At 36.8% G+C, this 15,220-nt stretch overlaps 1 protein-coding gene across 1 annotated transcript in view; it reads left to right on the top strand.

Moving 5' to 3' along the window:
* Positions 1-15,220, top strand: part of MYO16 (myosin XVI) — a 424,936-nt gene that overhangs the window by 121,284 nt on the left and 288,432 nt on the right. The window contains exons 12-14 of the mRNA XM_059685100.1: positions 2,423-2,550; positions 6,737-6,842; positions 14,031-14,148. Of these exons, the coding sequence (XP_059541083.1) occupies positions 2,423-2,550; positions 6,737-6,842; positions 14,031-14,148 (352 nt within the window). The remainder of the gene's footprint in view (positions 1-2,422; positions 2,551-6,736; positions 6,843-14,030; positions 14,149-15,220) is intronic.

Consider the following 15,220-nt stretch of genomic DNA (forward strand, 5'->3'; position numbering starts at 1 on the left):
GCTGTCTCCCAACTGCTCACCTGCCTGATACCCCTAACCGCATCTGCCTGCCAGCCTGATCACTCCCTAACCACTCCCCTGCCAGCCTGATCAACGCCTAACTGCTCCCCTGCCGGCCTGGTTGCCCCCAACTGCCCTCCCCTGCCGGCCATCTTGTGGCAGCCATCTTGTGACCACATGGGGGTGGCCATCTTGTGCGAGGGTGTGACAGTCAATTTGCATATTACCTTTTTATTATATAGGATGGCACTGCCTGCTTACCAGAGTTTCTGCATCTTTTCTCATATTTATTGGCCATTTTTTTCCCATTTATATTCTTTGCCCAATTTTTTTCTTTCATTTCCAGGTTTCTTATTGATTTCTAAGAATCATTTAGAAAATACTGATAATTGGTTATTTGCACAGTTCATTCTCTTCTCTGGCTTTGCTTAGACTTTTTGTTTTATTATTATAGTGTTTGTGGTTGCACAGGAGTTGTTAAATGCAGTGTTGTGAGATTGACCCATCATTGCCATTATAAATGTGTTTGTGACCCTCATTTTCTTACTCAAATCATGATAGCACTATTCATATACTTGCCTAAATTATTTAAGTTTTGCTCTGTCTACTCAGTTGGTTAGAGCATTATCCCAATACACCAAGGTTGTGATTTGATCCCCAGTCAGAGCACATATAGCAGTCAACCAATGAATACATAAATAAGTGGAACAACAAATTGATGTTCCTCTTTCTTTCTCTCCCTTTCTTTCTTTATCTCTCTTTAAAATCAATCAATCAAAGAAAAAGGGTAAAAGTAAATTATTTAAGTCTGCTGCTTATATTTGTGACTTAGATTCATCTGTAATTTATTTTTACATGTGGCATGATATAGAACTCAACGTTTGTTTTCTTTACAAATACATGGTCGGTTTTCTCAGCACTACTCTTTACTATACTGATCAGTGATGCAGAAACCTGCCATGTACCAATTCCCCATGAATGTGCGTCTTGAGTTAGTTCTATAGGGATCTCTTCCTCTAGTATCTGGGCCAGATCCACAGTGTTTAATGACTTTAGCTTTTTGAAATTTTTGTCGAGATATAATGCATATGGGAAAGTGCTCATTTCTAAGTGTACAGAATAATCAATGTTCCTGAGCTCTCAGATGCAAAGGTGACCAGCACTCCAGAAGCCTCATTCTTGCTCCTTTCTCATCACTGCTAACACCTTGCCCAAGGTCCCCCTGACCTGACCACGAACAGCCTAGATTACTTTGACCTGTTTTTGACCTAATGTAGATGGATCTTACAGTATATTCTCTTATGTACCTGATAGATTCCAGGCAGCATGATATTTGCGAGATTCTAATTGTCTTCTAACTGCAGATTATTTATTCAACTGTCAAATATTCTTTTCCTCCATAATTTTAAATAATGTAACACTAATGGAAAATTTGCAGACTAGTAGTATTAACAACTTTTTTCTTCAACCATTTTCAAATAATTTGCTGGCATGTGGTCGTATCAAGGTTGAAGGCATGTACTGTGTGTTTTCTGCAATCAAAGGCATTTTTTAATCTACCCTCCATATAACCATCAAAAATAGGGAGTTTCTACAAAGGTACTGTCATCACCTGATGAATAGGCCTCTGGGAGTTTTTGCCATTGTCCAGTAATGAGCAGACAGTCCACAGTCCAGGCCACCGTGCAGGGCACAAGGATGGATCCACCAGGCTCCGAATCTTCAGTCCGGAGCAGTTCTTCAGTTTTCTATTGAACTTCCCAGTCTTGACATCTTTGAAGAAATAGGCCACTTATTTTATAAAGTAAAAATTGTTTGCCTGATATTTTTTCATGCCTCACAAGTCATTCTATCGTTTCAAATGTATTCACATGTAAGTGGATTCATTAGAAACTCAAAAGTCATGAAAATACTGGCACTGAATCATCATGGCAATCATCATAAATCACTGTCACTGAAATTAAGTTAATTAAAAATTTGTTTTTCCGAGAAATTTATAAATTCATATGTGTTTCAGTGGCAACTGCCTTCTCTTCAAATTAAAAATCCTTTCTATCTCCTGCGACTGAAATTAGATGATGCAGAGAAATTGTATTTGATGGAAATTACCACAGTTTCCATTCACTTCTTGTTTACCCATTAAACAGGATTTTTGTGAGTTGCTCTTTTTAAAGACAGCCGAATAATTTAAAGCCTGTGAACCTAGTTATGAAGGATCAACTATGTCTCCATTTTATCATTATGAATGCTTCCAATGTGCTAAAACGGGCATAATTTGACAAATGTTTTGTAGTTACAAATGGGGTTCAAAATCTGAGATAAATTCACTTTCATGTTTTGGAGCGAAGTCAGCTGAGTCATGCGGGACAGTGTCCTGAAGCCTTTTTACAGAGATGTCTGTCTATGCTGCACTGTGTTCCAGGTCTCCCAGCTGTACCGGAGCAGCACGGGGCAGCCCTGCTCCTCGCTGCCACCCCACATTTTCTCCTGTGCGGAGCGGGCCGTGCACCAGCTGTTCCAGGAGCAGCGGCCCCAGTGCTTCGTTCTCAGGTAAACCCATGCTGCACCCCATCCTGAGGCCTTGGCTGTAAAAATGTCTGCATCTATTATGGTTTACATCTGTTTACTTCCTGGGCAGGTTGCAGTCCAGTATATCGTTGATTTCTTACAAAGGAGAAATGTCTTTGTTGTTGGAAATAGCCCCAAGTGTGGCTGGATCAATATCAGCAACTTAACCTGCAACTCAGTTCATTTTGAAGATCTACAACTTCAAACCAGAGTGCTTTTGCTTTCAAACCTTAGAACACATGGGGGAAGAAAAGCATCCGATGTTAGTGAACCTGTTCCACAGTTCTCCACATCGTGGTGCTGCCCAAAATACAAAATAAAAATTATTAGCTTGCAACTGTGGGTTTTCCCTCCTGCTTCTAGGTATTTACTTTTGCTCATATTTTACCAAAATTATACACTGCAAAGTATTTTTTTATTGGAATGTAATGGTAACATTAGCCCATAAATACGAAGATCAGGAGGATGATTTATATTGGAGCAAACATTCTTTACACCAAAAAAAAAAAAAAATCTCACAGAGTTAGAGGTGAAATGTGATTATGTTTTGATATAAAATTAAATAAATATTTAGGCATTGCAATAAGATCTGCATTGAGAATCATGTTTAACATTAGGAGAAACCTCTAAAGGAGGGGCTTCTATACTCATGGCTTTCCCTGAGTTCTGGCCCATAGTGTTGGTTGAAAACTGACCCTGTAAATAAACCATTGCGCACCTGCAGCCACAGTGAAATGATGGCATGTAAAGAAGGAAAGCTGGAGAGAACCCAGAGACAATTTAAAGATTTAAATAAGCATTATTTATGTACTTTCACATTGTCAATTTGATTAAAAAAATGTCATGGAGGTTCAGATTGATGGGTGGCAAGCATTAGTGTTCTCATTTACAAAACAACATATAAGTAAGTAGTTGTTTTTGCACTTGTTCCAAAACGTCCCTGGATAAGGGAGGCACTGCAGGGTGGCCCCATCCATTCTTGAATCAAGCAGCTCTATGTTTATTTGCCTCATCTATTGTGTTTTCCGGTCTTACTGTGACAAAAAGGGAACACTTTCAAAAAATTATGAAATTGCGAGGAATGTTTGGCAGTGTTAACAATAATAACAAGTAATATGTATTGAGAAATTACTAAGTGCTAGATGCTTTCTATGTATTATCATATTCATCACTTTAGCAACCTATTGATAGGTATTATTCTTACCACCATTTTTATATCAGGTGACTGAGTATTAGAAAGGTTAACTATTTAGCCTAGCATATTATAATTAGTAAATAGTGAATTGGGGATATGAGCCCAATAATGTGAATTAATAAATGGTGATGTATGAACCACCTATTCTGAAAGAAAGATTTCTTTATTAAGTTTTACGAGTATCACCTAGTCCTGGCATCCAGAATTGAAGAACAAATCTGTGATCACAAGGAATTATTTGTATAGTCATTCTGTCTTCTTTCAAGATTAGTGTTTTATGTAGCTTCTCTACCTCCTTGATCATCTTGACTAATATAAAAACTTTCTACATTTATAGTAATACATTAACATTAATACATTTAGAATTCAACTAAACACACTGCCTATAAAGTTCCCTTCTTTGGTGTCTATATGTCCCATAACTAGCATATGCAACAGACGATTTTTAAGATTTGGGATCATAACCTACGTATTCCTAGAATAGGAATTCTGTAAGTTAGTGCTAGGCCAGGAAAATGTTATTTCCAAATTTTAATCTTATTTCTCATTTTGTTGGTAATATAGGCCCCAGTGGCACACTAGGTTTTATCTTGAGGAAAGGTTTTTAATAATTCTCAGCTATTTTTCCTGGGCTATAATTGAGAGTCCAGAGTCTACCATGATCTGCCTTCCCTTTGACTTCCTAAAGCCTTGTGAGATGGTTTTAATTAATTGTTTGAACATCTGTGACAAAAAGTCACTATCCTAGCCCTATGCTGAGCAAATCTAAATTAATGCTATTTGCTGTACACACAAGTAGCTTGGGATAAGCAGTACAGGGTCCGCCTCTGTCATGAACAGATTTAGCAGACAAGGCTGTTCAGATAAGCTGAAGCATTATTGTGGGCCCCTGATTAGCACAACCCCAAATATCTGGTCAACTTCCAGTTTAACCATAGACTTAGATTTTGAGATAAAAAAATATTTCTTGAAAAAGTTGAACTAGAAATTTTAGTTTTAAAGTGATCGCCTATGGAGCCAAGACTGTCCTAACCCATCTCTCTCTCTTTTTTAAAAAATGTCCTTGTATTTTACTCAGTTAAAATGAAATTGTCTATTCTTAGATTTAATGAGAGAGTTAAAATATGTGTGATTTTTTTCTCTGACCTTCCCTGCTCCTCGTTTGGCAATGCAACTGTGGGAGCAGAGAGGGGACTCTGTGACCACTAGGTCAGCCCTATACCCTCACAGGCCTCCGTGTCTCCATATTCACAGGGGCTATTTCTGCCCCATTCACCACTCTGCACTCGCCACCTATTTCAGCTTGCTTAACAGAAGCTCAAGGAATATTTATTGAATATTAATGCCAAATAAATGCTACCTTCTATGCTACTCCTTCTCCCAAGGATCAGCTCAACTTCTGCCTCATCCAGATGTCGTCCCTGGTTCCCTGTAGGAGATATACTTGCTCCTTCACCCTTGGGTGCATTGCCCACTGTGTTTTAATTACGTGGCATTTCTGTGCGTAGTGTTTATTGAGAGTATCCTGGGAAGCTAGCCCAGAAAGCAGTGTTTTCACCTCTTTACCTCTTAAGCCTCTGGCACATAGTAGGTCCTTAGTGACTTTCATTTGAAAGAATGGGCAATATTTAAAAAAGGAAAATGCTATTTTCAAGATTTATTCCTGAGTGAGTGCAAGCAAAATCTCTATTTAAAAAAAAAGATTCTTGAAACATCTAATCAGTTTGCTGGGAAGTAGAATTTTAGTAACGATAAATATAATTATAGAAATTAAATTTCCACCGTGAAAGGCCTGGATTGCTTCTTCTCTGAAATTAGAAGGTTAAAGGCAAAGTTCTTTGAACCCAGCAAAGGAGCAGCTTGTCCTGTGCAGGTCACTGTCCCCTGCTCTGCTGAGGACGTGGGGGCGCTTGTTCTAAAAGTGGTGAAAATGTTTGCAGGCAGCATGGATAAGGGGAGAAGCATTTGTTAACAACCTGAGACCTGAATAAAGTAATGAAAGTTCAGCTTCTTTTCTGGCAAACCCCCTTTAATCAAATTCATTATAACAAAACTTCAAGGGAAAAACCTGAGAAAACACTAGTAAAGATATATATATATATATTAAATTTTTTGATTCAGAGATAAAAGACTAAGAGATAAAAGTATTCTATCTGGATGTACTAAAAACTTTATTTTATATCAGACCGCTTTGGTATGGCAATTATTATATTAGAATTTTAATACTAAATTATCTAATTTCAGGAGTATAATACAGTAATTATTTATAGGAATTAGGTAAGGTGTGAAGTATGCCTGGGAAATATCATTAAAAATAACAAGTTGCTTGTTCCTAGGTTGAAGGACAATGGGAAACATGGTCTGTCCAAACTGACAGCAGCCTCAAGAGAAAATGGGCCATGTTAGGGTCTGCTGAGGGTCAGTGCTTTGCTCACCTCTGTTATCTTAGCAACTTAGTTTTAGCAGCTGCACACTTTATATTCATTCAGAAGAAAAGAGGAGGAAAGCTCAGAAAGATGGAAGAGGCAATGTCTTGTCGGGAAGGCGCAGGAAGATTTCACAAAGCCAGGCCGGGTGACTCTAGGACGAGGATGCATGCGCCTCCAGGGCAGAGGGCTATCACCTGGCTCCACCTCACTACTGTCATTTACAAGCTGAGGACCAGTTGATGGTGGCTCTTTCCACCGCACACCTAAGATACATGTTCCTGCACTGTAAGGTTTTGGATGGCAGAGGTTGCAGCCTGTTCATTTGTAGTCCCGCATCTAGACCCCATAGGGCACCTGACACAGGAGATATTCACTATGATTTGAAAGAATGAATCGAATTAAAGAGTAAAAAGATACCATAAACTCATTGAAAGTTATGTTGTTCCCTCCTGTCATCATGCTGGAGAATTATCTGTGGTTATTAATTTTTTACTACAGTTTCCAAAAACAGTAAACTTGTGTTTTTTTCTCTGTTTTCTTTCAGTGGGGAAAGAGGGTCTGGAAAGACCGAAGCCAGCAAACAAATAATTAGGCACCTAACCTGTAGGTCGGGCACCAGCAGGCCTATCTTCGATTCCAAATTCAAACACGTAAGTTTCTTCTTTGGCTTGGAAAATATGTTGTGCCAAGAAAAATGTCATTTAAAAATATAGGGTGACACCATAATACACTATGCGTTTAACCATAAGTGGGACAAAATTTGTGGAAATAAAGAAAAAGAAAAGTTTGGGGCTTGGCATAAATGAATATTGTTCAAGTGAACTTTTATTTTTTTGTATATATTTTAAAAGGTTTCAAACATGCTCTCTTCATATTTGCTCAGAACAGTTGGACTGAAAACATGTAATTTAGTTAGAGGTTGTTGTTCACCTAGAAAGTGCCCCATCGATGTGTAGATGCCTTTGGCAGGGATGACCCGATAAGCAAAACTTGTGGGCGATTAATGAAAACTGATAATAAAGTTTCAATATGTGTAAGAGAATTGACAACAGGAAACCTTATGGGCATTGATAAGTAGAAAGTAAATCTTCAACGCCAGGCCAAAAACACATGAATTTTATATGCCAAAGATTATGTTCAATTCCTCACATATGTATGAGGAATATAAGTTTTGTAAAAAATAAATCAACATGCTCTGTATGACATGCAAGAAAATAATGTCCCTATGTGCTATATCATTTCCTTGATTGAAAAATCACTTTAGCTCTCTCTCTCTCTCCACACACACACACACACACACACACACACACACACACACACACACACACACCTTCTTCCTTTAGGGGTGTCTCTTTGCTTTCTTTCTCTTAAACTCCAAGGGCCATTCTTTTGCCTCTGTAGCTTGTTTTCTGAGCTCACAGAGCCCAACTGGCCCTCTTCTGCCTCTGCAACTTTCTAAATAAACATTTGCTTGCATATGAAGGAAAAAACAAAAACACTTGGTACACATCATAGGCCACGCTGTAGCAGCACACGCATTCTGGAGAGTATTTCTAAGTGAGGTGTTGCAGGTATAATAATCCGGTCTGAAGTTTACACAGCGTGCCCCTCCAGAATCTCCCCACACAGCTGCACCTCGAGCATCTTTGCAGAAGGAGACCTGCGTTTCATTCAGGAATTGTGTACTTGAAAGTGTCCGATTGCCTTGGAATAAAAGCGGTCGCTGTTATCGTAGGCCATTCCCTAAGACAGTGCCATGTAAAGGTTCCCACACTGAAAATCTAGAAATGTATTTCGCAGTGAGTATTGTGCTGTTGGTGTGCGGTTTGCTTTCGCTCGCCCCTTTACCTCGCGCTGCAGGGCAGAGTCATGTCCGCCAGGTAGGGTTTACCTGGGGATATTCTGGAGACTTAGTACTGGATTCCTCATTTAGAAATGAGAGGAACTTACGTTAACTGGTAGATTAATGTTATTTCCTTATATTTTCTACTTTTGAATAAGAAGTCCTTCAAAAGTTAAATATGCTTTTATGGATTCCCAAGCATGTGCCTGATCGGGGAGATTTTTCTCATTATGAAGAATATATAATAAATAAATACTGCAATGTATCCATAGTATCACGTGTTCATTAAAAACTTTACTTCATAGCCATTTACTAAGCTTGGCCTATAGATTGAGTACCTGCATATTTCTACAGCACAGCTCAAAATAATTTAACATTTCAGGGAAGAGCATAAATTATCTTTTTTATTCAGATCTTGCAATATGCTGACTACTGACATTTAAGGATTAGAGAATTTATAAAACAACACAGTTATAAAATAGACGTGAGTTAACTAATAGAATAGCAGGATCCATTGGCTTAATTATCATGACAAGAAACAATAGTCTCCACTGTAAATTATAGACTTAAGCAATCATTTATTAAAATGATCCTTTGAGAAAGAGCAGGCTATGTAATTTCTAAAATGCATTCTAGATTACTTTATGCAAATTGGCTTTGCTTTTTAGCTTAAGTGAATACATTCCAAATTGGATATCTTTGGACAAGATAGATCTAACTCTTCCAAAATTAATTAGAATCGTGGAATCAATATTATACTATCAATGGAAATTTTACATAAGACGATTTCTAATTCATTTTTGTTTTGTATTCATTTCTCATGGCAAATTAAAGATGTCATAAATAAGCGATTTCTAATCTCATCAAATAATATTTCCCAGGTTTGAGTATGGCTTAAAGTTCATGTCCATTATGCTTTTTTTTTTGCTCTTCCTTTAAGTTATCTGCATGAATATTATTCAGTATCCAAAACATTAGCACACTTTTTTGCACAATGTCCAAGTGTATATCTGGAAATCGCATGCAAGCATTGGCTACATTTATGAATCAGCGGTAAATCTTTATAACATCACAGGAGTTCAGTGGAATTACATACATTTAAGTGATGAGCTGCATGAAAGGAAAATCTGATTAAGGAGATGAGTAGAAAAGAACATCCTTGAAATATGGAGCAATTTAGTAGAAAGCTTGATGCTCAGTACAGAATGAGATGCGTTGGATGGCTCTGAAAGGAGCGAAGCAAATGGGCTGAATTAGGGAGCCAGTCCAGCCAGATTAGATGGTGAGATATCCCTCTGAGGTACCACGCCAGCAGACACGGAGCATGAGGCTGCCACGAGGGATGTGTGCAACTGACATACACGGGGTGTCTTCCATTAGCAAATACTGGGAGAGTCTAGCCCAAACAGTTTTGCCCTGCTTCTTGGCATAGTGTGAAACAAAAACAGTCTTTGAAGGTTCTTCTTATCAGCAGTTACCAGATGCAGAGTGAAAGAGTGGTAGGGACATTTAAGGAAAGAATATTAGGATGGTCTTCTGCAGAGAATTGTGCAGAGGCTGAGGAATGGAGAGCCTTTTCCTTGTGGTTTACATCAAAGGCATAATTAAGGTTTTGCAAATTAAAGATTATAATATGGAGTGTGTGTGTGTGTGGGGGGGGCAAAATGAATGGGCTTGGGAGGAAGCTGCCATTTGTATGTTTCATGCTGCCATGGTAAATAGTGCCCTCCGTGAAGAGGGTGCAGAGAGGAAGAGAGATTGACTTGCTCTCGGGAAGGTGAGGGAGAGGCAAGCATTGAGCTCCAGAGGTGACGTTAGTCATTTTTGGGAGGCACCGCATGTACTGTTTAGGGATACACAGCTGTGATATTTCTGGATTTTAGCCTAACACTCCAGTGGCCCCATCTTAAAAGTCTGCTTAGGTTTATGTTCTGCTTCTGCAATGGGCTTCTGACTGTGCTTTACACAGTGGGCAGGGCGGTTTGGATCCTGTCACCATTGTTGTTGCTTTTGTTTCCCTGTATAATTTCAAATCAGGTAAGCTCACTGTAGAAGGCTGTTGCTTAGAATCCCTGTGTTTCAGTTTTATACTGTGGAAGCAAGGGATTTTCCATGGTTTATTGGAACATAAAAGTCATGCTTTTGGGGGGAGTGAAAACTGCCTGAAGCTTTTCAGTAATTTTGAAACAATAGAGTTTCAACTTTAAGAAACATTAGATTTTAGTCAAATGATTTAGACACTTATTGAGTGACTGCTTTTACAGAGCAGAATTAGAGGGTCAAATTGACTAAGCCATTATTTTGTATTGAGGGGGCCACAGATTTTTTTATTTTTAGAAAACACAGTAGGTTATCTACTACTATGATAATAGTGCATAACTTTTAATGGCATAATTATTAAACTTTTATGGGAAAATAATACTATACAATGTAAATAGGAAAAAAATCATGCTAATCAAATGAGTCAGTAAGTACTAAAGAAATATATACTTACTTCCCTTTGCCTACATTTTTAAATTTAAAGTTTTATTACTGTACATCACTCTCATTATTTTGTCTCAAAGGCAAATTGAATGATGGACTATTTTTTTTTCTAGTATTTCTCTTAGCACATTTGTCTGGTGCCACCTATTGGCCAAGTGGCTAATTTTAGATAAAAACCACAGGTTATTTTGAATTTAGAATACATAATGAGAGAGTGCCATGTGAGTATTTATATTTTGTTTAAGGGTTTTAGTTTTATGCTTTGTATGTACTGTTTACTGTTACTCTAGCAGTAATAGCCCTATGATGCAGTGATTGAACACATTAATTCCACAGAGAGATTGTATTGAAATCTCAGCTCCACTATTTAAAAGTTCTGAACTTTGGGAAACTTACTTAATTTCTCAATTTTCTTTTCTTTAAAATAGACACACTTGCCAAAACCGGTTTGGCTCGGTGGATAGAGCGTCGGCCTGTGGACTGAAAGGTCCCAGGTTCGATTCCGGTCAAGGGCATGTACCTGGGTTGCGGGCACATCCCTAGTAGGAGATGTGCAGGAGGCAGCTGATCGATGTTTCTCTCTCATCGATGTTTCTAACTCTCTATCTCTCTCCCTTCCTCTCTGTAAAAAATCAATAAAATATATATTTAAAAAAAATAAAATAGACACACTACTTGTGAGGACTAAAAGGAAATGTATGTATACACATACACATATATCCACACATACATGTATACTCATATATGTATATGTAAAACTTTACATATCTATAATAGTAAAAGTGTAATATGAGGGGCAATTAGGAAGGCAGGCAGAGGGATTAGGGGCTATGAGGCAGGCAGGCAGAGGTAGTTAGGGGCGATCAGGCAGGCAGGTGAGCAGTTGGGGCAATCAGGCAGGCAGAGTGGTTAGGGGTGATCAGGCAGGCAGGCAGGCAAGTGGTTAGGAGCCAGTGTTCCCAGATTGTTAGAGGGTGCAAGCAGGGCTGAAGGACCATACCCCTCCCCCCCCCCACATGAATTTTGTGCACTGGGCCTCTAGTATCCATATATAACTTTATATACATAAATACACACATATATTTATATATGAAGTTGTATATCTACATTTCTATTATTATTAACAAAAAAATAAAATTAATCTTTGTTATTTGCTGAATGCTAAATGTGTGCCAGGTACCAATCGGAGGGCTTTATACATCTGACACTTACAACCACCAAAGGAGTTATCCCTGTGTTAGAATAAAGGAAAATGAGGTTCGAGAAATTTCCTAAATTTGCTCAATGTGATATAATTTGTCATTAGCAGAACAAGAATGTGATTGCAGCTACTTCTCACTACAAAGCATATACATTTAAAAAGTACCCTATACTTCCTATTTGGGTACATGTCATTATTTATCTTTTATGTACATTTTATATAATAATAAAAATTCAGTTTGTTATCTGATACAACATCAAAAAGTATTAAATATTCTAAAACATTCTAATCCTTTTACTGAATTTTAAACAGTTGTTTAATGTAATAACATACATGTTTAAGCTGTGATATCGCGGGGTGGAGAGGTTAATGTGGGAAAAGGAGGACCTATGTAATACTTTCAACAATAAATATCTTAAAAAGGTAAAAAAAAGTGATATAATTGCATTATGAATTTCACTATATACTTATGTAGTGTTAAAATATTGTAAAATAAGCAAAAATAGGACCTTAATAAAAACTATTTGTAATTCCTTTTGAGTAAACATTTCTGCCATAACTACTATAATTTATTTGATCTTTAAAATTAGTTTATTTTAAAGAGACTTAAATAATAGAGTTTTGGTAAAGATTTAGTATATGTTTCTATTCAAAAGATCAAACTTCCTAAACAGATATTTTATGTATTTCACTATTAACACAACTCAACACTTGATTAACATCAAAGTGTTTTTCATAATCTTTATAAATATAAAGTACTTCCAGGCAAATTGAATGCCTTGGTCTAGCAGTATTCAGAAAATTAAAAAATAAGAGTAAAGTTTCTTTTTTTTAATTTAGATTAAAATCCTCAAAAATATTGTTACCTGAAATTATGATGAAGTGTTATTGTGCTCCCTCTTGCGGCTGATGCAGGAACTGTATTTAATATTATTTTTATCTGGAAAAACTTTGACCTTCGTATTTTCATGCTGTTTGGAGAATTTCTTGGTCATAATCATTATCACAAGCACAATAAATTATGAGAATAAATTGTTTTTGTTCTGTAGTCAGTGTTTAAAGAAACACATCAAGAATGAATTTCAGATGCCAGGTTGTTCTGAGGAGCTTTATTAACAGAATTTTAAAACCTCAAATTCCTCCCTTCTGAAAGAGAACACATGGCAGTAAGAAACGTTGGGCACACGGTTTCATCTAGAATTCTTATTCTTGTTTCTGTGGGAGAGAATGGTTGGTTTGAAGCCATAACAAGGTGAAGGGAGCATAATGTAGGGGTTTGGTGTTGAAAAAGAGTGTAAATTAAGTAAAATTGAAAGAAGGTTATAATCCAGTATTTAAGTGCATTTATTATTTTTAAAATATATTCTATCACTTTTAACTTTGATTTCTTCCCTCCAAAGCCACAACAGCATATATATATATATATATATATATATATATATATATATATATGATATTTGATTCACACATCTTGACAATGTGTACATTTTCTATACATACATACTTGTGTTAAAGTTTAATTTATAAAGTAGGTACAGTAAAAGATTAACAACAATGACAAAATAAACAATTATAACCACATCTTCATAGAAGTTATGTGAATGTGGCATTATTAAGTAAAATAAGGGTTACTGTACACAAGCACTTTGATGCTCCCACAGTTGATATGATAACCAAGATGGCTACAAGTGACTAACAGGCATGTAGCATATATAGCGTGGATACACTAGAAAAGGGATGATTCACTTTCTGGGTGAAATGGAGTGAGGTGACGGAAAATTTCATCATGCTACACATGAACAGTGCGCAATTTAAAACATGAGTTATTTATTGCTGGAATTTTCTATTGAATATATATTTTAAATATGTTTTGTATTGATTTTAGAGCGAGAGGAAGGGAGAAGGAGAGAGAAAGAAACATCAGTGTGAGAGGGCTGCCTCCTGCTGCCCCCTACTTGGGATTGAGCCCGCAACCCAGGCATGTGCCTTGAGCAGGAATTAAACCAGCGAACTCTTGGTGCATTGGTTGATGCTCAACCACTGAGCCACACTGGCTGGGCTCCATTTAATATTTTTGAACCATGGTTGACCCCAGGTAACTGAAACTGTGGAAAAGTGAAACCACGCATAAGAACATTACTGTAGTTTGCTGTAGGAGAGGGACTTCAACATCCAACAAGAGGTTATATGAACAATAGAGAACCTCTTAGATAATAGAATATTTCTCATATTCTTGCTATTATTCTCTAGTTTTATGTAAAAAACAACAACACAAAACTGAGTTCAATAAATGGTCCTCTTTTACTATAGGTCATGTGCATTTTAGAAGCCTTTGGACATGCTAAGACAACTCTTAATGACCTGTCCAGTTGCTTCATAAAGTATTTCGAACTGCAATTCTGCGAGAGGAAAAAACAGTTAACTGGAGGTAAGTTTAAAATGAACAAAGGGAGGTCTCACTTGCTACCAGAAGAGGGCAGAGGAACACAGGGCAGTAACAGAGAATGCTGTGCATGCCTGTGTGTGTGCACATGCACGGGCATATCTGACCCTTCAGGTTATGAGTTCTAAAATTGTTTTGAATTAAAAATAATATTTTGAAATGAGAGGCGAGTTTTTAAGATGATTATTGTATAAACTATATAATATGGAACCAAACCAAAAAGAGCTGAAATTAATCATATTTGCTGAACATAGAAATGAACTCAAATATGTACTCAAAATATATTATAATGTGAGTATATAATTTCTTCATATAACACACACTACAATCTACTTGAAACAGAATGGAATCTATATTTTTAAATGATTGAATTAAAACAAATCAAAATGTTACAGTAATCACCCACCAAACCCAAAGAGATTGTTTCTTGGTTTAAATATTTACTGTGTCCTTTATGAAAACCCCCTGCTTTAAATTCAACTCATTTGGAATTCAGTTAGAATTTTACATCTTTCTAATCAAAACAAATTATCCATGCAAATGAACAATATAAGTATAATTGCAGATGGAATGCCTAGTCTACTTAGAGGAATCAACTAGTTTACAGAAGTTTTATAATAGCTGTTAGCATACAAATATTTGCTAATTTAATGATTTTTGAAAGATATCAATTTTATTTGGCATTTTCAAGTTACTCTATCTTCCCTTCAGAAACTAAAAGTTAGTTTTGACCACAGTTTAGAAACAAAAATCTGTATTTTTCCTGAGTTTATGTCAAAATCAAATATTTACTAAGTGAAATTTGGTTTAAAAAATGCATAAAAGGGGCAAAAAAAGAGATAATTTTGGTTGTCAAGAGCAGAGGCTTAAATTTTGCAATAGGAAAGTTTTTTGATTTTTATTTTAATCCATGGCAGAGCTCTATTTGAAGTTCTGCTCTAGGGGGGCCTCGGGGGCGAAAGCTCTTGAGGCACCGATGTCTTTATGTGTGGTTTTATGACACCTCAGTGAAACTGTTTCTCCAGGTGAAAGGCACAGCTTGACACTCTGTGACAGT

The sequence above is a fragment of the Myotis daubentonii genome, chromosome 2 (assembly GCF_963259705.1).
Source record: "Myotis daubentonii chromosome 2, mMyoDau2.1, whole genome shotgun sequence".
Classification (NCBI taxonomy): domain Eukaryota; kingdom Metazoa; phylum Chordata; class Mammalia; order Chiroptera; family Vespertilionidae; genus Myotis; species Myotis daubentonii.